General features: G+C 42.5%; 1 protein-coding gene across 6 annotated transcripts in view; it reads left to right on the top strand.

Annotated features, from left to right (window-relative positions):
* Positions 1 to 26,565, top strand: part of ADGRB3 (adhesion G protein-coupled receptor B3) — a 1,461,501-nt gene that overhangs the window by 1,076,429 nt on the left and 358,507 nt on the right. For all 6 annotated transcript variants that reach the window (XM_073569395.1, XM_073569396.1, XM_073569393.1 and 3 more), the window contains one exon: positions 6,273 to 6,316. In XM_073569395.1, the coding sequence (XP_073425496.1) occupies positions 6,273 to 6,316 (44 nt within the window). The remainder of the gene's footprint in view (positions 1 to 6,272; positions 6,317 to 26,565) is intronic.

The following is a 26,565-nucleotide window of genomic DNA, read 5'->3' as shown; positions in this document are numbered from 1 at the left end:
AGTTCCTTTATTGCTAAAGAAAATCAAGGAAATATACATATGGAATAGTTTTATATTACTTGCCTGCTATGACCATAGTCTTAGAGAATTCTTTGTGTCTTAAATGGATTTCTCCTTATGGTCAAAGCTACTAAATCCATCTTTTCGAGTAGCAGATGGGAAGGCAGACAACGTGAGTGGCGTGCCATGCATAGGATAGTAAGATGGCACACCCAAAATTTGGGCATAACTTATAGCTGCCACGAGAGGTGCCCGCACCACCTCGGTCTATATAACCCTTTAGATGCCATGAATGATAGTGATCACAGCATTTAGAAGGCTGGGAGAGGAAGTCACTCTTCAAAGTGGTGCAACCACGACGTTATCAAGGGGTCCTGATCGTTGCCACGGCAGCCTGAGGTCATCATGACGGCTCACGGGTCTGCCAGCTATGATAAGCTTGTTGGACCATGCTGGGAGCATGGTCTAAGAGGCTTCTGTCAGTACAGCACTGACAGGTATAATGCATTGCAGTGCTGGTACATTGCAATGTATAATGCAAGCTATCCGACTAATAATCATATATATACTAAGTTTAAAAAATTGTAAAAAAATTGTAAAACTGTTTTTAAAAAATCATAAAATAAATAAAAAAATGAAAATAATGTTAAATAAATAGGTATATTTATTTTATAAAAATATACACATATTTGGTATTTCCGTGTCCGGACCTACCTGATCTATAAAATTGCCACAGAAGAAAACCGCTTCAGTGAATACCGTAAAAAAAGTGGCAAAAAAAGAGCATTCTCATTATATTGCCAAAAAATGTAGAATAAAACACCATCAAAATTAAAATGTGACAAAAAATGGTATCACTAGGACAACTCATAAAGTCCCATGGCTTCCAGTACCACCTGTATGCGGACAACACTCAGATCTACCTCTCTGGCCCAGATGTCACCTCTCTGCTGTCCAGAATCCTGGAGTGTCTATCAGCCATATCCTCCTTCTTCACCTATCGCTTCCTAAAACTCAATGTAAACAAAACTGAACTCATTAACTTTCCTCCATCTCACGTATCTTCCCTACCCAATCTATCTATTATGGTAAACTGCATCACTCTCTCTCCCGCACCTGAAATCCGCTGCCTCGGAGTAACTCTCGACTCTGCCCTATCCTTCAAACCACACATCCAAACTTGCCAACTCCTGTCGCCTCCAACTCAAAAATATTTCTAGAATCCGTATCTTCCTCAGTTCTCAATCTACTAAAACGCTTGTACATGCCCTATTCATCTCCCGTCTTGACTCCTGCAACACTCTCCTTTGTGACCTCCCTGCTAACTCTCTTGCACCATTTCCAGTCTGTCCTCAACTCTGCTGCCCGACTAATTCACCTCTCTCCTCGCTACTCCCCTGTCTCTCCCCTCTGCAAATCCCTCCACTGGCTCCCAATTCCCCAACAAATCCAGTTCAAACTACTAACACAGACCTACAAAGCCATCCACAACCTGTTCCTCCCTATATCTCTGAACTAATCTCCCAATATCTTCCCTCACGTAATCTTCATTCCTCTCAAGTCCTCCTACTCTCCACCACAATTATTTGTTCCTCACACAACCGCCTCCAAGATTTCTCCTGAATATCCCCCATCCTCTGGAATTCCATGCCTCAACAGGTCCGATTATCCACCACCCTCAGATCCTTCAAGCGGAACTTGAAAGCCCATCTTTTCAGTAAAGCTTACAGCCTGCAATAACCATTCTGCTGCCTCACGACCGCCCGAGCTGCCGCCTCATCACCACCAGAGCTGCTGCACCCCTGAACCTCTGTCTCTTCCCCACTATCCCATAGAATGTAAGTCCACAAGGACAGGGTTCTCTCCCCTCTGCACCAGTCAGTCATTGTAAATTTGTTTAATCTTAACGATAATTATAACTTTGTATGTAACCCCCTTATCATGTACAGCACCATAGAATTAATGGTGCTATACAAATAAATAATAATAATAAGGAATAAAATCTAATCTAGTGTATATATTGATGATTTTTTTTGCAAATAAGAAGTAAATGTGGCAATGGACTTTATTACAAGACTGCATTTAGTGAAGAGCTTTAATACCATTCACCAACCACTACATAATGAAAGATGTTTTCAGTCACTTACTATTGCAAAGTGCAGTAGTAGAGATGATTTGCGGAGGACCGAGTTTGAGTTAAATTTACTGAAATTCGCGCTTCCACACGAAATTGAACACTTTACGATTCAATATACGATTTGCCCACTTTAAAAATACTTGCCCGGTACCATTGCTGAGCGGGCTACTCTCGTTTTGCATGGCCACACTTGCTTTCCCACAATGCTTGTCTCTTTCTCTCTCTTTTTCCTGATTTGAAATTCTTGCAAATTTCTTCTCTGCAAATCAAATTATTGGGCAAAATTTGGCAAATTTCATGAATTCAATTTTCAAAATTACCACTCTTTTCTATAAAGCATCGTTTAGATCTTTTTTTGGACAGCTACTACTTATGACATTTCATAGCTGGCTTGCTGCTTAAAGAGGTTGCCCATTACTTTAACATTGATGGCCTATTCTTAGAATAGGTCATCAATTTCTGATTGGTGAGGGTGTGACACCCGGCACCCCGGCCAATTGGAAGTGCTCAGATATGGAGCAGCTCTGCCTACTGATAGTGGCCATGGCAGGGAATTGCACATATGCCCCCTATTCAAATCAATAGGGGGCAGATGTGCCATACCCGGCTGCGACCACTATACATTAGATGGAACTGCACTGTGCAGCTTTGTAATTAGTCAGTTCTGGCTGCAGCCAACACCGATAGCAGCTGATGGGCAAGAGTGGGGTTGTACCCCCCACCAATCACACATTGATGACCTATGCTAAGGATGGCCAATCGAAGTTAAAATAGTGGACAACCTCTTTAATGTCATCTATGAAAATATGTTTTATTTAGAAGATGGAGCTACAGTATAACATGTAGTAAAAACTGTAGAAAAGTTCTCTACCTTTGACAAAAGTGATCTGTAATTGAATATATTTTTAAGTGACTGTCTAGTCTTTTGGGATGACATTCATTGTGGGTTCCACATTGAGTAGTTATGATAAAGGTATAAAAAATGCTAATAATTACTTTTATTCCCACTGGGTCGCCCTTCACCCAGGGCTGTGAGGTACTCGGTACCGGGCCGGTGTCAGGGGAATGTGTCACAGCAGCGGCAACCCGGTCCATGGCCCTGGGCACCCAAGTCAATGGCGAAATGTCTATGTGGTTAATGGAATAGTTCGTGACGCCACCTGTGGTGTTTGGCAAGCAAGATGTTAAGCCAACGCTGCGTGCAGATCCTCTGGGGCTGATGGTGTTCTGCAGCATAGATGGTGTAGCTCCCCACAGGTGAAGCTGTAACCCCAGGGCAGTGTATAGGCGCAGGCGGTGTGAGGAATGCTGGCACCCAGATGTAGCGGTGCTGACGGTGTTAGCGCACAAATGAATGGAAGACACCAGGGCTTGCAGTTCCAAAGCTTTACTCACAGTCCGTGGTACACACTGGTGCCTGCCTCCGTGCCATGTTCTCCGGGTCAGAGACTCAATCAACCTCCCGGGCAAGTCAGGCTTTTCCTCTCCAACACTCCGCCAACATGTACCTTTCCTGAACGACTACTCTATTGCACCTTAAGGTATGAAGAGCTCCAATACCGTGGTACTCTGGAGTTCCTCCTGTCAAATGTTCCTAACAACTCTACTCGTATGGCAGACAGCTGTAGCCTCTCTCAGAGACTCCCTTCTCCGGAGTCCTGGCTCTCTAATCAGTTGCTGTTGTGCCCCAAGTCTTAGATGGGAGTAGTGCATTTACAGCCAACTACTCCACCGGTGTCTGCTGCAGAACCATAAGTGTCCATACAACCTCGGGGACCGGGCACCAGCCTTGCACTGAGAACCTATAGGCAGTGTTCCTCTTCCAACCCACGTCTCCTCTCTATTCTCCTACTCCTTCGTTCCGCACTGATCCTTCTCTCTCTTATGGAAGCTAAGGTTGCAGTTCTATGTCTTTCTCCTTCTGTTCCTTTCCCGTGCCAGCTGTCTCAGATCACTGAGGCAGCTGCAGCACTCCTTCCTCCATCCCTTCTTCCAGGGATCCCCACTCCTGTCTGAGTGACTTCCTGTCAGACTCACTTCTCTGACTGACTGACCTCCAATTCTAAATCTTCCCAACCTTTTATATCTAACTCCACCCACCTCCCAGCACATCTCGTGTTACGAAGCAAGGACCCACGAAAGGTGCTCTGCTACCCTCTAAGCATGGAGCCGCAATGTGGTCCTGCTGAACTATCCTGTGTGTGGGATGCAGGTGTTGGAGTGTGGAAAGGAGTTCCCAACTTACCTAGTTGGTGGGGCACCGCACCTTAGGAGAAGGTGCAGTACCTCTGTGGCGACTGAGCCTCAGGGGCACCACACCACAACTCCTCCTTCTGTCTGCAACTTCAGAATGCATTGAGCAGGAGGTGATGGTTACAGATGTTACAAGCTTTAGCCTCCAATTCAGATTACTAAAATGTCATGAACATATTACAGCTCCATTTTAAGTTATCATAGTGCTTTTTTCTCAGTGCATGGAGCTTTTACAGTACACCACTATACTTGTGATTTCATATTGAGGCAATATTGTTTTTCTCATATGATTCATATGGTGGATCTTTATATACTTGTCTAGATGGCATACTTTCTGAAGTAATTCCCATTAGAAGCATTACTAATTAGGAAAAAAGCTCCTATGAACCTGATGGAGGTAATAACACTCAGAATACTACCTGTGTGCTCTACTGAAAAAATTCTTAGACTGTGCTGATACCTATTACAGGTATGATCATATAGGCTACTTATGCAGACTTAAGTAAATCTAGTCACTAGAGATGGGCACATTTATTCACATGGAATGGAATTCTACTCAAAATAAAAAAAATCCGCATTCTGGAGAGCACAGATATTTTTATTTTTCACTATGTGCAAATTCAGCAAAATGGAGGCCATCTGTGACTGCCATCTTGCTGAATGGTAGAGGGCTGGAAAAAGAAATGAACAAGTGACCACTCACCGCACTGGCCACTCCTGCTGCTCCAGTGTCTGCTATCCGGTGTTCACACTAGCACAGAGTTTCTGACCACACGCAGGTCCCAGAGTTCATTGTTCATGGCCTAGAAACCCCAGCCTACAGTGAGCAATAGGCTGTAGATATGACCCAACAGAGGCATGGAGTAGCAGACAGTGAGCAGAGTGCATTGAAAACAGCCAGGCAAGCAGTAAATGAAAGTATAAAGAATTTTCATAGTTTTCACATCTTACATTAATTACAGTCTAGGGTCTGGAAAGACCCCAGAGAACAATAAAGGACATTAAATTTATTGAGAATAACAACAAATCTGTGCCAACAGGGGATTTTTATTTGTTTCTGATCTTCTCATCTCTACTAGTCACAATAATTCAGTCTCCACGACTACTGTTGGACTTAGACTAGCAACTAAAGGCTTCTTGTATAATTCTTTTGAAGAAATGACTCCAAGGATGAATATAGCTATTGGTCCTAAAACAGTATGAAAAGGGGCCGATTCTTCAAATGTTTAAGCCAGGTTTCTGGTGTAAAATACTTTGAAAAGTTGAAAAATGTTTGCGCAACGCAAAGTTAAGCCTCTTAATGGTTTCAGTGCATCTTACTCCTGCATACCAGTTTCTAACAACTTTGTTTTTCTCTCCTCTTTATCGCCATGTTTTTTACATTATGTCAATAGCATGCTTGGCGTAGTGTTACCCTGGTATCATAAGCACCTTCTGTGCATGAATATCATGTCATGTAATATTATCTACCAAAGCAATGTATATGGTGCTACCATATTTTTTTAAGTGAATCATTTAGGAAATATATAGAGCAATAAAAAAATCTATTGATCTACATGGTCAAGAGGGTCCTATAAATTCATTTATTGAACTGTTTTTGGAAAAAAATAACTTATCAATATTATCGTATAAACTTGGTAGCTCTTATAAGTCAGACCCTTACTCTTATTGAGTTGTTAATAAGTTTGCAAACCCCTCAATATCTGATTTTATTTGGACATGTATAATATGTTGTAGTCATGTAAAGAATTAAGAATATTCTTGTTACTCTGTGGTTAATATGTATATTTAGGCTAAAAATGCTTTTTTTTTCATTGCTATTTCTATCAGCGAATTCAGAGATGGAAGACTTAAATAACAATCCTGTTTTTGTTTTTATCAGGGTACTCTGAAGCCATACTGTGTTCTTTGGGATGACTCAAAATCGTAAGTGGCAATTTCCCTTTTTTATTTATCTGCTTCTTTTTTTCTCTATAATTTTATAGTTGTTTGCATTATGTTAAGATGTGATTTCAAGCTGAAATATTTTATGATTATTGTTATTATTATCATCATTTATGTTTATTATTCTAGTTCATTCACCAGTGGATTAGCCAGGTTTTGATGAGAAATAATCATAATAAAATTACATTAGCATATAATGGAACAAGAGGATAGGACAATTTGCAGTTATGACTTTATTATATGGAAAAAAGTCAATTTAACTCATTGCATGAAAAATATAGTAAACATATATAAAAAGTCAATTGTTATGAATATTTTTATTATTATAATTTACTTCTTATTATTTATATAATCTATGTGCAGGGACAGAAAACAATAGTACCACTCCAGAGGTTTTTTTTCCATTTCACCACTGGATAGGCATCAGTAATGTATGTTCTCTGTGAGTAGTAAAATACTGGTTTCCGTTTCATGCTGTTCCCATCATAACTACAGTTCTTTTCTGCCACACATGAGCGAAGTTGTAACTGGAGGGGTTACTCTAGTATTTTCTGTTACTTTTCTTGGAAGTCCACAGGACTTAAAACGAGGCTCTCATAGACAAATTAAGAGAGATACTATCCGTCAATAGTCCTTTCTTACCAGACAGAGCTGTGGACACAAGATGGCAGAGAGGAACAGGAGTGATGCTAGAAACTGTAGAAGATGGTCACCTTTAAGTATTTTACTACACACAGGGAACTTACATTACTGATCTGATAGTGAAATAGAAGAAAAATAAAAGTAAGCAAAACAAAGTGCTACTACGTCTGGGTGTGCACACCCAAAAATGATGCATGGAAGGGTGCACATTTGCTCTGCCAGCACCATTATAGCCTATAGCCAGTTTAGCGCATACAATTGAATCCTAATTTGAGGGGAGAGTTCGGACCCAAGTCCCAACGGCACCCATGGACATGTTACTAAAACCAAGGTGAAAGCACCCTTAAGCCCCCATCACACTAAGGGACGCACCAGCGATCCCGACAACGATGTGACCTGGTCAAGATCGCTGGTGTGTCACTACATGATCGCTGGTAAGCTGTCAAACAGGCAGATCTCACCAGCGATCAGGACCAGCGACGACGGGGGTAACAAGTCCGCGCATTGCTTAGTTATTTGCTGTGTACCCTGGATAACAGTGTGCTCATGCCGGGAACTGGTATCCAAGATAAACAGTTGGAAACTAAGCATGCGCGGCACATAGTTACCCGCTGTTTATCTTGGATACCAGCTCCCAGTGTGAGCACGCTGGTATCCAGGGTACACAGCGGGTAACTAAGCAACACGTGCGCTTAGTTACCCGCTGTTTACCTTGGATACCAGCTCCCAGCATCTGCTTACAGCACTGGGAGCTCACTGATCAATGGTCTGCTGCTGCCACACGATGCGTGCTGGCCAGCGGGAGACCAACGATCAAAAAATGGCCCAGGACATTAGAGCACGATCAGCGATACCCGGCGGGGGGGGCGGTCGCTGATACGTGTCACACACAGCGAGATCGCTGTTGCGTCACAAAACTTGTGACTCAGCAGAGATCTCGCTTAGTGTGATGGGGGCTTTAGAGGGAGTCTGTCAGTAGTAAATGACTGTTCAAATAAAGTACATGTGCTCGATGAAAGAAAGGAAGAAAGGTAGCATATATTACCAGACATATATCAAAAAGCAAGTGGAGCACACCATCAGAAATAATTAGATATAAAAAGCAGGGGATCTGCCGATGGCATGTGCATAACTGCGATCAACAAAAGAAAAAAAGGCATGCTAAGCTGGCAATCACCCAAAAAAGATCAGATATATATTTCAGAAAAGGTATAAATATTTATTAGCAACATATGTAGAAAAAACACACATTAAAATCATTAAAAACAATGCCCAAAAGAAAACATGGGTTTTTACCCCACAGACCAAAATTCAAGTATTACAATAAATACAAATCACAATGTGTATATACTATTGTCAATTTTTGGCACCTGCAAAAAACTAGACTCCAAGTGTTAAGGCAGTATGATGAAAGCACCTACAAAAACCTACACACCATATGAAAGGCAGTATAATAATAATGGTAAAACCGATGTCGACCGTGCAAAAATTCTAGTATCACCAATGGGGTTAAGAAATAATAATATATGCCTATTTACAGAAAAGGCTGAAAATTAGCCATACAGTAATGTGCAACAAAGTAGCAAATACTGCCCCACAGACAAGATTTAGGAGCTACAAGACAAAACAAAGGGTTAATGTTATGAATAGGTCACCGAGGAGGATGGCAGGAATAGGCTAGGCCACCAGGAAACCAGAAAGGTTGGTAACTTAGCGGATTGCAGACCCCTAATCCTAACAACACAACTAGCAGTAGCTGTGGGGCATGCCTACGATGCCCTAGATGCCTCGGCACAGCCGGAGAACTAACTAAGCTTAAAGCAATAAAGGTGAAATCTAAACTGCCCTGGAGTAGAACCCCCAAAGAAATAGATAGCCCCCAAACATATATTGTAGGTGAGACAAGATGAGGTACAAACACAGGCAGAAAATAGACTGAGCAAATGATTGGGACCAAACTGTCTAGATAGGATAGGAAAGGAAAGCCACTGTCTGCAATCACGCAAAAACCCTAAAAAATCTAACACGTCTGATGTACAAAAAAGACTGAGGTCTCACGACCTCTCCCCCACTATATCAGCATTTTGGTGTGAACTGGCAGCAAAGCAAAAGAGACTAATATAACAGGGGACTAAATAAACTGACACAAGCTGTAACATATGGAGCAGGGTCCAGCATTGCCCCAGCAGGGAGAATGCTGAACCCTCACAGCAAAGCAGAAAGAGGCAAAACCAGATCAGATGCAAAGGATTAGCAAATGAACAACTTAATTAAAAAATGCAGGATCAGGCAGGAGACAGCAGACCTCAAAATGCACAGGAAGAAACTAATCACCAGCAGCAACTGAGGGAAGCCTGCTCACTTATATACTTCCAGTCAGTAACCCCTGATTTCCAATCATCGTCGTCAGGTGGCAGACTTCTGTCAATCCAGCCAGCTCCACTACCCGCAGTAACCACCAGAGGTAGTCCCGACTCAGAAGTCAGATCAAGAGAATTCACAATAGGTTAAGCTGCAGAGCAAAATAGCTACCACACTAAAAAGATGATCCAAGTGGGGAAAGATGCAATGACATCTATTGAGCATGACCAAAGGAGATACCAAGGACTATATGGAGGTGCCAAGGAGGTCCGGAGGCATAGAAGCCCTACGTGTGTTGCCACAGACAAGGTGGCTTCATGAGGGGCAAGTGTTATATATTACCAGGCATAGTACCAGTCAAAGAATACCTTCTTGTATGGGCTCCATACAACTCATTAGCTAAGTTTCAGCCACATTTGCTCAGTTCATACCTTGACATTCTTTTAAATTTGCTTAGGCAATATGCATCTTGCCAACCTGTATTATACTCACCTTTTTATCCTACTGGTAAAGGCTACTATGATAGTATGCAACTATTTCTGCAGCTAGAATTGTACTTACTTGGAAAAGGCCAATGGATTCAGGCTAAACCCATGAATTTCCATGGTCTTTGACCAACCATTGGTAGACAAGGATTCTTTTTCAAGAAAGCCAAACTGTTTCTGAAACCTACAACACAGAGGTATCATGGGTTGCTAATCCTTGACCAAGTGGTTTTACTACAAATTTCAGGCTGTCGAGAGTGTTCATATCATATTTAAATGCTTTTTAATGAGGCATTGTAGGTCCTTAAATGGTTATTCTCATCTCTTTTACTTATGGATGAGACGGAAACATTGTTCTCTATGCTATAACACGAAAAAATCTGAGTGGTTTGCTTTATGTTTTCTCCATGCCAACATACATGAAAACAGTTACAAAATCAAAGGAAAAAATTGAAAAGACCTACACACTTGATGGTGCACCAGAAAAGAACAAGGGATGCCCGTTTGTTGATCAAGATAAAAGAAACCACAAAAGCGCGCCCATAGGGCCTTAGCAGTGCAGATATAATGAATATAAATTAAATTGTGCAGGGTACTCACCCTCAATAGTTGTGTAAAGCCACAACTACTGTATGCACTTAGTCACATGCAATGAAGCTGCAGCAGGATGGTATAGACAGACAGCGTCTGCTTCCATTACTCAAGAAGGAGATCCCAAGAGGGAAAAAAACACCAGATTCCCGCACTGCTATATTTCAACCATTAAATAGAGGAAATCCAGTAGATTGTACAATCTACTGGATTACCTCTATTTGATGGTTGAAATATAGCAGCGCGGGAATCTGGTGTTTCCCTCTTGAGATCTCCTCCTTGCGTTTGTTGATCAAGTCATTTTTTTATATTATTTGAGCCCGATGGAACAAGATCAGCTTGAACGATATGCTGGCATCGGACAAGCTTGATTTATGATGAGGAATGCATATTTTCATGAATGAGAAATGTGAGACAAGTGGCATAACTGTGTGTGCACTTAGCTACAAATCCTACTCCAGTCCCTTTTAGAGTAAGACTTGTAGCTTAGCGAATGCCACAGATCATCATGAGTTTTAAAAGTTTTGATCACCATGCCCCTGTCCCACCCCATCTCAGCCCACTTTGCCAGAGCTGGGTAAGAATGGCATGAGAATGGCAAAAGTGGCAACATTTTAGTGCAGCCTCGAGTTGCATCAAAATTGTGAACCTTTTCCAACTTCTTAGGCCAGAACACTGGTGTAAGTTAAAAGCTTTGCTGAATTAGGCATATTGCATTGTACATATTGTAAACCAACATGCACAATGTGTCTCATTCAACATATTCCACTGGTGTTAAAACATGAGGGTCCCATATATTTGACCATTGGTCAGTCCTACTGAAATACTCAGGTTCTGACCACTTGTGTTTTGGCACATAGACTGCTTCCAAGCTTTCACAGAAGTCTTAGAAGTGTCTAGTATAGAAAGGAAAAGTTAAAGAGTGGTAAGGAGGACATCATAGTCATTGCTGATCTTTTGTTACCCAACAACCTTAGGTTTTGGAGGATTTGTGTTGCTTATTTATTCTAGCACTATTTAATGCAGTTAATGGAAGGAGTGCTAGTAACAAATTCCCAGAATCATAGCAGAAAAAACAAAAACAAATAATCAAATATATGAAAATATATGAGGTTTCTGTTTAAGCTGTACTGTAAAAATCTAGAGTTACAGTGCATTTCCTACGTAAATCCGTGAGTACCTAAACATTTCAATAGCATTACTTATAATGAGACATGGCAGTCTGATTACTCTTTCTTACTCAATTGAAATAATGAAAAGGACATTTACTTTTAGGCTGCGTTTGTTTACATTGCACATTTTCTTCATCAATCCTCATGTCTAGGTGAAAGTGATGCTGTGCAGTTTTTGAACCATTTCAATTCTGCTTATTGGAAATGTAAATTATCCTTGAGTTCTCAGGGGATAACTAATCTATACAACAAAGTATTCAGCTCCAGAAATCAGCACTTTCTGGTGTAGCAAGGCAGCTTGTCCAGAAGATGCTATATACCTTTGGATGCCAGTATTTTGTATTTCTCTTTTACTGTAATATGGTTACTTGTTTTCCAAAACAAATTTTTACTGTAATGCCGAAGAAATTACAATATGCTCAATTTCAGATATTTAACAGTGAAACAAACTTTCAATGATCTTATCGGTTGAACTAGTGACTTTTACAATGAAAAAGGTATCTCAGAAAAGTGCAATGGGTTGAATTTAGTACTGAAAGTCTTTGTTTTTTTACTTTCTTCATCACTTTACTGATAAATTGTTATGCACTGTACAGCGTATACAATCAATTAAAGAAAAATTCATTCAAAATATCACCCAATATGTAACAATAGGATTAAAGAGAAGAACCTGTCAGCAGGATTTTGCTAAGTAAAATATAGACATGGCCATATGGTGCTGTTACACTGATTAAGAATATACCTGTGGTGAATAAATCTGATTTGTGGATTTTGTTTAAAGATTGCTTGAAGTTTTCTTGTAATCATATGTTCGTGTATAGGGGCGGGACTGTGGATAGGGTCTTCGGTATACCATGGCCCCACGGCTGCCTCTGGTGTCTTTATTGTCTGTATTAAACTTTGTGCCGACGCCATCCTAGCCATTGGTGGCCCTAGCGCACATTGTATCAAGACAAAACAAGTGGCACACGATGAGCCTCAGTCTGTATTCTGCTCAGTCCATAGCACTATAGTCATAGCACTTAATAGATTTTTAGTTCCATCAGTGACATCTCAATTTACTTACTCATTTAGTACCCTGAACCACGCAAATTGTCTCTTCCGAGAGGAAGAGGACTAGAACTCTAGTGCCACCTATTGGAAGTAGTAATCCTAAATGTCAATGTCAACCCTTTAACTAGCCGTGTCACATGACTTAGGATAAAACCAAACCAGAATCTCAATTTGCAGACACTGTGTTTCGGGTACTACCCCTCGTCAGTGCAAAGTGTGAGATCTGTTTTGGCTGTGTGAGAGGCGTCTGACCGATATCCAAGTTTGCACTAGAATTCTAGTCCTTTTCCTCTCTGAAGAGACAATTTGCATATTTCCCAGAGGAGCATTGCTTCTTTAAGTCTCCTCATCTCGATATGCTTAGCATGTCATTCTCCGCAGGGAGGAACAATACTTATTGGATATCGGTCAGATGCCTCTCATACAGCCATACCAGAGCTCACACTTTACACTGACGAGAGGTAGTACCCTGAAACACAGTGTCTGCAAATTGACACTGTGTCTGCAGATGGTCACTAGATGATCACTGGCAAACTTCAAATGGACATGGACATGTGCTGGTGTGAGCAGGAGGACCTTCCGTGCCCTGCAGGATTTTAATCTAGACGGCGTAGTGTGTTACTAAAGGTAATGCTTGAGACTATGGTCCCAGTTCTCTTCAGTTCATTGACCAAGTCCTCTTGTGTACATATGGACTGATTTTTGACCTTTCTCAGAATCATCCTTACCCCACGAGGTGAGATCTTGCATGGAGCCCCAGACAGAGGAAGATTGACAGTCAAGTAATGCATGTCACTCTAACAAAGATGTGCAAAAAATTTACAGGCCTCAGGTCATGAAGCCCTGTAGGTAGTCCAAGTCCACCAAACTCAAACAAGGAGGTACAAGACGATTTGTAGGGCTCCCATCTGGTGTACAAGGACTACTAACATGGTTACCAAATCAAGGTCCAGCGAACTGATCACTCTTCTCTGCTCATCAATGTAGTTTATTTACACCATGTGCTTCACTTGCTCCAGTTTCAGGTTCAACAGTTCCACTTCAAGACGAGTGTTGTGTGTGAAAGCGACAAGCTGACTGCTAATTTCAGCCTTGCTCATTTTTTTAATTAACATATCTTTTAATATATAGAGTTCAATTTATGATCCTTTATATTTCCTCTTATCGGAGACAAGCTCATTTTCAGAGCTTAGTATTACAGTTAGAACAAACAGCTTAAAAGTTGAACTAACCTCCAAGGTCATGCAAATGATGAATAGTGCTAAACTGCTACTTGTTTCCAAGTGCAGCCATCAGGAAATCATATCATTAATTTAGTTTCATTGATCTAGTATTAAATTTAAAGTACATTTTTTCCTGCTTGCCTTTATTGTCCTCACTGTGCAGAACAGACTCTTGTCTACTAAGGATTCTGCTGTCTAACTCTAAGACTTTGGGGAACCATGTTATTGAGCATGAATTAAAAAATGGTAAAGCTAAATAGAGAAACAGTTAATAATAATGATAGTAATAATCTTTATTTATTTAGCGTCAACATATTCCGCAGCACTTTACAGTTTAACAGTTTCAAAACACAAGTCATAAGTAACAACGTTAACAATACAATTAATGAAAAATAAGACGACCCTGCTCCTGAGAGCTACAGATACAGAGTAAAGGTGTGTATTTACAATGATGGTTCAGCCATCTTGAGTGAGGGATAGATGGAGATAATAGTGAATGGGCTACACACGCACACTTACACATAAAATGACTGATTAGTGAACGTGATAGACTGCTCTGAACAGATGTGCTTTAAGAGAGCGCCTAAAACTGTGCAAATTGTGTATAGTCCTAACTTCTTGAGGTAGAGCATTCCAGAGGATTCGTGCAGCATGGGAGAAGTCTTAGAGACAGGAATGGGAGGTGCGGATTAGTGCAGAGGTTAGTCGAAAGTCGTTTGCAAAGCGCAGCGGTCGGTTAGGCTGATAGGCAGAATTGAGAGAGGAGATATAGGGGGGTTCCACACTGTGGAGAGCTTTGTGGGTGAGAACAAGTATTTTGAATTGGATCTTATAATGAGTGGGCAGCCAGTGTAACGATTGGCGAAGAGCGGACACGTCCGAATACCGATTAGCCAGATGGATGACCCTGGCTGCTGCATTAAGTATGGACTGGAGAGGGTAAAGTCGAGTAACAGGGTGGCCAATTAATAGAGCATTGTAGTAGTCCAGGCGGGAGTGGATCAATGCGACAGTGAGGGTTTTTGTTGTTTCCATGGTGAGAAAAGGGTGCATTCTGGAGATGTTCTTTAGGTGTAAGTGGCAAGAGCAGGCAAGAGATTGTTTAAGGGATGTGAAGGAGCGATTGCTGTCAAACATAACACTCAGACAGTGCACCTGCTGCCAGGGTGTTATTATGGTGCCACCCACAGAGAGGGAAATGTCAGATTTAGGGATGTTAGTAGATGGCGGGAGCAGAAGTTCAGTTTTTGAGAGGTTAAGTTTCAGATAGAGAGCGGACATGATGTTGGAGACCGCAGACAGACAGTCACTGGCGTTCTGTAGTACAGCGGGGGTAAGGTCAGGGGATGACGCATATAGTTGTGTGTCATCAGCATAAAGATGGTACTGAAAGCCAAATCTGCTGATGGTCTGTCCAATTGGGGCTGAGAAGAGAAGAGGGCCAAGGACTGAGCCCTGAGGTACCCTGACAGAGAGAGGAAGAGGAGATGATGTGGAGCCAGAGAACAAAACACTGAAGGAGCGATCAGAAAGATAGGAAGAGAACCAGGAGAGAGCGGTGTCCTTAATGCCTAGTGACTGGAGCCTAGAGAGAAGGAGACAGTGGTCAACAGTGTCAAAAGCTGCAGAAAGGTCGAGAAGAATGAGCAGAGAGTGTTCACCATTACATTTTGCTGTCAGAAGGTCATTGGTATCTTTGATGAGTGCAGTTTCAGTTGAATGTAGGGGGCGGAAGCTGAACTGTGAAGGGTCTAAGAGGGAGTGAGTGGAGAGGTAATGGGTAAGGCGGGAGTAGACTAGGCACTCCAAAAATTTAGAGATGAAGGGGAGATTGGAGACTGGTCTGTAGTTGTTTGTGCAGGATGGGTCGAGAGCGGATTTCTTTAGTAATGGAGTAACAATAGAGTTTTTGAAGGAAGATGGGAAAATGCCCGAGGAGAAGGAGAGATTAAAGATTGTAGTTAGGTGAGTTGTGATGACAGGAGAGAGAGACTGGAGGAGATGTGAGGGAATAGAGTTGGTAGTGCATGTAGTCAGACGAGAAGAGAGGAGTCTGGAGATTTCTTCTTCTATGATGGTATCAAGTGTGGAAAGTGAGCAAGGGGAAATGCAGGTAGGGATGGGAGTCATAGCACTTGGTGGCTGGGAGCGGATTTCCTGACTGATATTATCTATTTTCTCTATAAAGTGGGAGACCAGGTCATCCGCACAAATGTCTGTGATAGGGGATTGTGCTTTTGGCCTGAGGTGGGAGTGAAAGGTGTCAAAGAGTTTCTTGAGGTTGTTGGCTAGTGAAGAGATCAGGGTGGTGAAGTAGGTCTGTTTGGTGAGGTGAAGGGCAAAGTTATAGGTTCTTAACATAAATTTGAAGTGGATGAAGTCTTCTGGTGTGAAGGTTTTTCTCCATTGGCATTCAGCACTCCTAGAGCATTGCTGGAGAAGACGTGTTTGCGATGTGAGCCAGGGCTGTTTTACTCTGTGTTTGGAAGTTCTGAGGGTGAGGGGCACTACCTGGTCAAGGGTACTTCTAGGAGTGTCATTGTAGTGATAAACAGCCAGATCAGGACAGGAAAAAGAGGAGATTGGGGACAGGGAAGATTGTAGGGAGTCTGAAAGTGTCTGAGGATTAATGGCTTGCAGATTTCTGAATGTGTTATAGGTAGGAGTGTGCTGAGGTGGGCGAGGATTTGTGAGCATGAAAGAAAGAATTTTGTGGTCAGAGAGGGGAAGCTGTGAGTTATTTAGGTAGGAGATTGATCAGAGCCGGACAAAGACCAGGTCAAGGGTGTTACCGTCTTTGTGTGTCTCAAAGGTTGAGAGCTGTGAGAGGCCAAGAGAAGTGGTTAGTAGGGATGAGCGAGTATACTCGCTAGGATTCAGTACTCGGCGAGTAATGCGGTATTCGCGGTATTCGAATCCTAGCGAGTAAATTTCACTACCTGCCTTGCAATATTTGGATGTCCCTCTTGGCATGTGTCAGCCAATCACAGTAAAGCCACTGCCTTCTTTGTTGTGGCATTACTGTGATGATGAGTCATAGGCTATGACTATGTGTGTGTGGGGGTCTGTTCGTGGCTGTGCCAGGCTCTGTGCAGCCTGTGCCGGGCTGTGCGGAGTCTGTACCAGGCTGTGCCGGACTCTGTGTGGGGCCTGTGCTGGGCTGATCGGGGCCTGGGCGGACTCTGTGTGGGCTCTGTGTGGGCTCTGTGCTGGCTTTGTGCGGGCTCTGCCGGCTGATCAGGGCTCTGTGCGGGCTCTGCCGGGCTGATCGGGGCCTGTGCAGGCTCAACCGAGCTGATCGGGGCCTATGTGGGTTCTGCTGGGCTGATCAGGGCCTGTGTGGGCTCTGTGCGGGCTCTGCCCGGCTGATCGGGGCTCTGTGCAGGCTCTGCCGGGCTGATCGGGGCTCTGTGCGGTCACTGCCGAGCTGATCGAGACTTTCAATATGATTGCTTGCACAGTGCTCCTTGGGATGTTTAAAGTTTTGGAAATCATTTTGTATCCAAATCATGGACTTGCCTGTTGTGTTCCTTGGTCTTCATGATGCTCTCTGTGCTTCAAACTGAGACTATCACAGAGCAGGTGCATTTATACGGAGACTTGATTACACACAGGGGGATTAAATTTATCATCATTAGTCATTTAGGACAACATTGGATCATTCAGAGATCCACAATGAACTTCTGGAGTGAGTTTGCTGCAATGAAAGTAAAGGGGACAAATAATATTGCACGCCCCACTTTTCAGTTTTTGAATTTCCACAAAAATTTAAAATAACCAATAAATTACGTTAAACTTCACAACTGTGTCCCACTTGTTGATTCTTCACCAAAAATTTGCATTTGGTATCTTTAAGTTTAAAGGATGATATGTGGGAATATTTTGAAAAGTTCCAGGGAGCCAAATACTTTCGCAAGGCACTGTAATAATCATTTATTATTTTTAAAGCCTTTGCAGCACTATAATAATCGTGTAAAATGCTAGACAGTAAATTGAATCCCCAAAATTTTGGATTGTGACAAATTTAAATTTTTTAGGAACTTTGTAGTGAGATTGATTCATTGCGAATTAATACACTCATGTCTAGTGTTGAGCATTCCGATACTGCAATATCGGGTATCGGCTGATATTCATTGTATCGGAGTTCCGATACTGAGTTCCGATACTTTTAGAATATCAAATACCGGAATCAGAAGTTCCCATAATGCAATGAGCCAGTTTGATTTTATTCAGCCAATGAGGAATCCTAAGACGTGTGGGCACATCCTGTTATGCATGTTAGGCGCGTTAGCTAATGGCATGGCTGTGATTGGCTGCGAGCAGACCACCCAGCTGCTCCTCCCCAGACACACGCTGAACAGTGATCTATGGAAAGTGAAACTAATGAGGGAGGTGGAAACGACCAGTTCTCATTTCAATGCCAGAACACACCCCCTCTGGACATTTATGTTAGAAGCAAGAGATGATATCTTGGAAACCGTGCAGACTAGCCACAGAAGGTAAATTACTTATTGTCAGCCTTCTGCAGCCTAGATATACACTGAGATTATGTGAAATGCCCGGACAACCTGTTCTGTTATGTATTTCCGCCAAGTTGGATCGCCCGCCAGGGCTGGTGGGGTACTCAGTACCGGGCCCGTTGGTTTCAATGGGAGATGTCACGGTAGCTGTGACCCGATCCGTGGCCCTGGGCGTCCATTGTAAAAGGGAAATGTTGAACGTGTGGATGATGATTAAAGTTTATGAGTGAATGATTCGTGACGCCACCTGTGGTGTCCGGCAATGAAGATGTTAAGCCAATGCTGCAGACAGATCCTCTGGGACAGATGGTGTGGTGCAGCTTTGATGTTGTGGCCCTCCACAGGTAGGGCTGTAGTCCCAGGGCAGAGTAGATGGAGAGGTAGTGAAGAGACGTAGATGGTGCAGTGCCAGGCACAGAGATGTAGCAGTGCTGAGTGTGTTGGCGCAGGAATAACTGGAGGACACCGGGGCATGTAGTTCCAAAGCTTTACTCACAGTCTGTTGTGCATAAAGGTGCCTGCATCCGTGCCATGTCCTCCGGGTCAGGGGCTCAGTCATCCTCCAAGCTAGATAAAGCACTCCGTTCCAACACTCCGCCAACATGTGCCTTTTCTGAACGTCTCCCTCTATTGCTACACAACCCCTTTAACATAGTCAATATCTTTGTAACTCCGAACGTCTTAAAAAAAAAATTAATTCCTGCTATTACATTTGATTGGGCTAAATGTCTATGCCTTTAATGTCTCCTCCACCTCCTCCAATACATTCTACATTATTCTTAGTTGTTCTCCTTCATGTAGAATTAACCTACAAGGAAAGTAAGGGTTTATTTTCATTCCGATATTTGTGTCCCATTGACTTGCATTGGTTTCTGGTATCGGAATCGGTGATATCCGATATTTTTGGGGTATCGGTCCGATTCAATCCGATCTGATATTTCCCGATATCGGAAGGTATCACTCAACACTACTCATGTCAAAAAATTCGGAAAGTCTTATGCACTCAACGTTATTTGATATTTGTTTCATACAATACTCAATTCTAGTATTGAGTCTATTTAATATCACAGAATACACATTCATAAAGAGATGCCTCCTGCAGAGTCCACATAGAACATTTGCAGCATCAGATATCATACATCCCTTAGAAAATGTTCTGTGCTTCTAGGAAGAACTCAGGCCAAAACACAGGGTCATACACGCAACTATTTAGTTCTGTATTATAGCCTGTGTCATGTGCGCAAGGCCTTAGGCTGTGGCCCAACACCATGCTTGTCATGTTGCATATCATTGCACTCATGAAGGCAAATTACTTCTGCCTAGGATGTCACGAAAACAGTCTATGAATGTGAGACAATGATAGAGGTCACTATCCAGCTTGTACCTTGAATTTGAACTTGAGAAATAAGGAATCTCTTTTCTCTACTGGTTTGAAATGAATAGAATTCCCAGTTATAGAAAATCCTCAATGTCCTTGTAGCTTAACTTCAAGATATAATAGACAAACGAATAACAGATTGTGTTCTTGCTTTGTTCTTTGATGTCTTGTATTATTAACATAACTCAGTACTGTAATAATAATCTCTGGAAAAAAGCTTTTGTTATGCTCTGTTATATTGTTAGAGAAAAAAAACAAAATTGTGGATTCTGATAGTATTAAAATATTTTATCATTTATTTATAAAGCATTATGAAACCTGTGAGATTTGTGTACGGTTTTATTGCCAATAAAAACCAATGATGTACTAAATCTTGAAAATGATAACTGGCAAGTAAAGACTTAATGAAAACTAAGCATATTTACAGTACAATTTGATAAAATAAGCCATCAGCAGCAGAATCATAAGAGAAGATGTTTTCTTTAGATCCATAAAAAAAACATTTTTCGTCTTCAATGTGCCAAAACACTTTGATAACGTGAAGTTATGATCCCATGAACTTGCAGCAAAGTTATGATAGTATTAAATTACTTGACACTTAATATATAAAGTAATTATTTGTGTTCATTTTGGGAGGTTATAAAACATTCAGAAACACCATTTTTTATCTTGCATTATGCCGTTTGCTCCTCTCAATATGCCGTTCTTAATGGTTTTGTCTAGGAACATAGAGTCAGTGCCAAGACTTCTAAACAGTTTAATTTGAAGTGATTGAATTAGACTAATATATTATATAAATAGGAGATGCACGTTTTTAGAATAACTTTACGGATCAATTTTTCTTTGCGGGACTATTTCTCTCATGTAATTGAAAGTCTAATGGTCGTGCATTGTAATGCTTGAAAATATTGCTGTAAAATAATTGAAATAATAGTGCATATTCATGACTATAGTATTTGCCAAGCTTGGACATTTTCATTTAAGGATTATAAAGTATTTTTATTACTTTAGACTTCAATTTATTTTGTTTCAAGTTTTATTTTAATATTATGTGTAAGCTTAAGAGTGAATCTTTCCAAATTTTCCAACATATGAATCTCTCTCATTCTCTCCGAATTTCAAACATGCTAACTCTATTCTACCTCGGGGTAATTTAATTAATCCCTATTTATATTTTGGGATGAATGTTAAAACAGATGCACAAAATGAATGTAGATGTTATATATTTAGCATTTTTATGGCCGATTGATGCATTCCAAATAATGGCAATGAATCAGAGCATCTACTTTATTACAAATATCCATTGTTCACTGAAATGCTATGCGGCACAACAGGACTTTGAAGGATGTGACTGAGATGACTAGTTAGAAGTGTCAGAGTCTCTTTGCAGCTCTGTGTGATTGAGAAGTCCCTCCATATGGGTCTAAGCTAGAGATGAGTGAATTATTTAAAATTTGAAAATTGCTGACTTTGCCCAAAATTTTCCCCAAAAAATGTATTTGTGAGAGTCTCCATACTGGAAATGCAATTGGGAAGAAGAGAGAGGGAGAATCCTGTTTACCATGAGAGATTACATTCTACAGGAGAGAGAGAGTACCTTGCTGATGATAAGAGCTTACAATCTACAGAAAAAAAGAGAGAACCCTGCTGACCATAAGAGCTTACACTATATAGGCGAGAGAGAGAAACCTACTGACCATAAGAGCTTATACTCTACAGGAGAGAGAGGTCCATGCTGACTACAGGTGAGGAAAACTTAGCCAGTGACTCTGGAGATGGAAAACAACTTTGCCGTACAAACTGTGCTCTGCTGGGAACCACTGATCTGTGATGACCCAGGTACTGACCACCACTGTATAAGTATGATAATTCGGAAGATGTCAAAAATGCAGGACATTATGGAGAACATCATGCAGCAAAATAATCAGCTGTTCTCTGATGCATCAGCATTGTGGGAAATGGTGCCAGAAACTTTTTTTGAAAACTTTGAATCAGATCTCAAATTGTGCCAATTTGTGTAAAACTACAAATTTCAGGAAATTCACCTTCAATTTGATCCTCTGCAGATCGATCTGCTCTTCTCTAATGTACAGTGTTTCAGAGTGAAATATAAGTACTGTACTTGTAATAATAGAGTCTATGCCAGTTTCCTTCTGCCCATTGATTGTGCAGCATGAATCACATGACATGACAGTTTTCCTTTAAATATACAGTACATACACAGTTCCTGTGGCTTATGAGTCTGTTTCATAACATCCTATCTGCATAAATAACATACTATATAGGATATTTTATCAGACGTATAATGATTCCATTCTAAGCTATTTTTACCAGTCTATTAAAGATTCTGATATTTTTTAATACAAACACATATCTGCTTCTTGCATATAAAAATCCCTAACCCTGACTCATATTGGTAGACCCTATTAAAAAATGATCATAGGTTTATTATATGTTGAAACACCAATACTAGTGTAACCAAAGTTTTATAACCAGGCATAACTGCAGGTTGAGGCCTTAATAACAAATTGTGTAATACAGCCCTCCAATAAAATGGCATAATATTATATGGCAGAGAAGCCTTTCGCTCTACTCAATGACCAGGGAGTAATTGAAACTGCTTCCCTCTACCCACTGTAACTACATCCAATGCCATATTTTTAGGCAATTACTGTCATGATCCATGCGGGATCAGGACAGATAAAAGCACAGGTAACCTTTTTTTTTTCCTAAGCTGTGCTTAAGTGTGGTTTTTGCCCCCGGTGGCCATTAGGATTATTGCACTGTGGTGTCGTTTGTTCTAAGTTTTCCCCCGGTGGTGGTGAGCGTCATTGCACTCTTTTTCTTTAGTTAAGTGCACATGTTATAATGCAGGTGTGATTGCTGGCTCTGCTATAAAAGAGTCACAGGTGTTGCAATCAGCATTGGTAATATTGTTCATTTGTTGTCCAACCATGGTGAAGACTGGACCTACCTGGTGGAGAGGGGGTTCAGCTTATCTGGAGCAGTGGAGTTGCTGCAGGATGCTGATCGGATCCTTGCTCTGTTGCTTGGAGCATGTGCAGCAGAGCAAAGCTAAGTTTTGGGTTTTAGTTGCTTTAACCCCATGGTGTCTGTTTTATTTTCTTTTGTGTGTTATTGGGTGCAGTTCACTTTATTCCCTGTCTCACCTCCTGGGGAGGGGGTTGGTGGTTTAGCTCAGGGCTAAACAGGAGATAGGGACAGGTCGGGGACTTGGGCCTCACTACCTTCAAGTGTACCCCCAAGTTAAGAAGAGTCAGGACACCCCCTTAGTCTGAGGGGCAGTTCAGGGGCCCAGGTTCCATGTCTCCTGCTTTTTCCCAACTGCCCCGTGACGTTATCACCAACCAATAATTTTTTTTCTGCTGAGCCATGGACCCAGTTCAGACCTTTGCCCAAATGCTGCAGACCCTTACTGATGAGATTAGGGGGCTGCATGGTGAGTTGGTGCAGCAACTGCAGCAGTTGGTGGGCTTTGGGGGCTTGGTTCAGAGACAGGCTCAGCCAGAATGCAAGATATCCCTCCCTGACAGATTTTCTGGAGGGAGAGATCAATTCTTGGTATTCCAGCAAGCCTGTAAATTGTATTTCAGGCTGCACCCTCATTCATCAGGGAGTGAAGAGCAACGGGTGGGAATCATTATGTCCCTTCTTAAAGGGGATCCCCAATCCTGGGCCTTCTCCCTACTGGACGATTCTCCATCATTGGTGTCCGTGGATGAGTTTTTTGCGGCTTTGGTGCTTGTGTATGGGGATCCTAATGGCGTCGCCCTGGCGGAATCTCGACTCCGTAGGTGTAAACAGGGAGCCCGTGTGGTTGAGGAGTACTGCTCAGAGTTTAGGAGGTGGGCCACTAACACTCAGTGGAATGACCCTGCACTTAGGAGTCAATTTGTGCAGGGTTTGTCTCCAAAGTTGCAGGATACTCTGGTGCAGTACGCCGCCCCCAGGTCACTGGAGGCCGCCATGTCCCTTGCCATCCGGATGGATAGATGCCTTAGGGAAAGAGATATACAAAAAGTACCCCCTGATGTCCTCGCTAGGGAGGAGGACCCACCAGTGTGGACAGAGGAAACCAGACAGCCCGGTGTTGTTGACACAAAAAAGGGGGTGTCTGCGGCTCGTCGTGGTGGGGGGTATGCTTTTCCTGTGGGAAGCCTGGCCATTTTATGAGAGCCTGCCCAGTTCATGCCAAGTCTCCTGACGAACCGATGCAAGTAGGAGGAGCTAGTTTGTATTCGGAGCTGCCTACGGTTCGGGGAGTGGTGTCGTCATGTTTGTACTGTGGGCAGATTGGTCATGTCCTGAAGGCTTGCCCATTGCGTGCCAAATTATCTGTGCCATCTGAGAAGCATCATTCCCCTGGTCACTTGGAGGGAGGTGACCAGGGAGTATACATTTCCTCCATTTTGCCCTCCCAAGGTACCATGTCAGCAGAGGTCTTGGCTGGCGGGGTACCGGAAATTATACCGGTGCTTGTGGACAGCGGAGCAGGAGTCAGTCTGGTGGATGCTTGCTTTGTCCAGACACATGGTCTGAGATGTAGGACGCTAGCCCAGCCTATAAGCGTCCAGGCCAAAATCTTTGTTCCACTTAGCCAGGGGAGCTTGACCCAAGTCGTAGAGTATCCATCTGCGTATAGGACATCATGAGGAGTCCTTGTCATGCTATATCTTGGAGGGAATGCCAGTACCTATTGTTTTAGGCCTCCCTTGGCTGAAAAGACACAACCCGGTAATAGATTGGCGGGCAAGGGAAGTGGTCAGCTGGGGGCAGTCGTGTGAGGGCTGCTGCCTAGGAACTACTGTCTCCGCCGTCTCTCTTCAACGGACCCCTTACTCTCTGGTGAGAGCAGCAGATGTGCTGCAGGGGAGTAGGGGCAAGTCTCAACCCTCGCCATTGGCCAACCCTGGGAGGCACAGACCTCGTGCTGGAAGGGGTTGGAGGGTGGTGTACCCCTTGGTGAAGTGCGGGGGTGTGAGTGTGGTGACACAGGGGGACGCCTCTGTTGTCAATCCCAGAAAGAGTTCTCCAAATGGTGACAAATGAACGAGTGGCAATAAACGTTCAGGTCCGGGACCTGTGTGTGAATGAGCGTGTATGGGTGGCCACCAAAAAACATCCAGTGGAAGTGTGTTGTGGAGTGTTACCAGCTTATGCCAAACATACACAACCCGTTCCCCAGGTCAGCGCTTCCGAGATGTGTGTTGCCTCCAGAACATACGATGTCAATACCAGCGGGCTCGTTTGTCATCAACCTGACATACATGTAGTTGCTGGGGTGAACTCTGGGTCTGGGCATCCCCACTGTAGGTGGTTCCCTGATGGGGAGCGGTCTTGAGGGTCGAGAGGCCCCACATTAAGGGGCGGGTACTGTCATGATCCATGCGGGATCAGGACAGATAAAAGCACAGGTAACCTTTTTTTTCTAAGCTGTGCTTAAGTGTGGTTTTGGCCCCCGGTGGCCATTAGGATTATTACACTGAGGTGTGGTTTGTTCTAAGTTTGCCCCCAGTGGTAGTGAGCGTCATTGCACTCTGTTTCTTTAGTTATGTGCACATGTTATAATGCAGGTGTGATTGCTGACTCTGCTATAAAAGAGTCACAGGTGTTGCAATCAGCATTGGTAATATTGTTCATTTGTTATCCAACCATGGTGAAGACTGGACCTACCTGGTGGAGAGGGGGTTCAGCTTATCTGGAGCAGTGGATTTGCTGCGGGATGCTGATCGCATCCTTACTCTGCTGCTTGGAGCATTTGCAGCAGAGCAAAGCTAAGTTTTGGGTTTTAGTTGCTTTAACCCCGTGGTGTCTGTTTTCTTTTCCTTTGTGTGTTGGGTGCCGTTCACTTTATTCCCTGTCTCACCTCCTGGGGAAGGGGTTGGTGGTTTAGCTCAGGGCTAAACAGGAGATAGGGACAGTTTAGGGACTTGGGCCTCACTACCTTCAAGTGTACCCCCAAGTTAAGGAGAGTCAGGACACCCCCTTAGCCTGAGGGGCAGTTCAAGGGCCCAGGTTCCACGTCTCCTGCTTTTTCCCAACTGCCCCGTGACAATTACACACCAAACATGTTTCAAAAGTCGTTATTCGAAGAATAATTCTGTAGAACTTCATTAATTCCTATCTGGTGTAATCCTTTTCTTACAGTTATTATCAGGCATTGACAATAAAAGCATTTTAAAGTACGGTAATTTTTTTCAGGGTATTTAATTTTGTCATGTTTTTATTATTTCTATGCTGATTCATTTTATAACTGTTTGTTTATGTTTTGTCCTTCATTGATTATTGTAAATATAATCAAAACTAGTTTAGCAGACTTGCGATTTTGACAACCAACTAATATTTACATGTAACTAAAGGACTGATATCAAAGGGGTTTGCAGCCTTAGGCTACAAGTCTGCAGTCGCCCTATCTGTCAGCAGACTTCTGAATCCTCACGTCGTGCACACTGTGAGGATTCTCCAATGCCAGTGCCTGAATCAATTTGCATACTCCAGCTAAAATTCCAACTAGACATGTCATGCCTCACTCAACACACTTGCATTGAGCGCGGCCAGAGAAGTCTAGCCAGCACGTGGCCAAATGTCTGCAAATCGTATACTTAAGGTCACTGTCCTGCCACTCCAGAGAACCAGAGAAACGTTACAGTGTGAGGTGCATGCAGTGTGAGAATTCACATGTTTGCAGTCACGTTTAGTGACTGCAGACTTATAGCCTAAAGCTGGATAACTCCTATAAGTGCATTAGTGTGTATGGATCCAGTACCCAGAGAAATTATGTAATG

The sequence above is a fragment of the Dendrobates tinctorius genome, unplaced genomic scaffold (assembly GCF_039654945.1).
Source record: "Dendrobates tinctorius isolate UK_male_01 unplaced genomic scaffold, ASM3965494v1 ptg000024l, whole genome shotgun sequence".
NCBI classification, from domain to species: domain Eukaryota; kingdom Metazoa; phylum Chordata; class Amphibia; order Anura; family Dendrobatidae; genus Dendrobates; species Dendrobates tinctorius.
The sequence above is the reverse complement of the archived record's forward strand: the minus strand, read 5'-3'. Positions and strand labels throughout refer to the sequence as shown.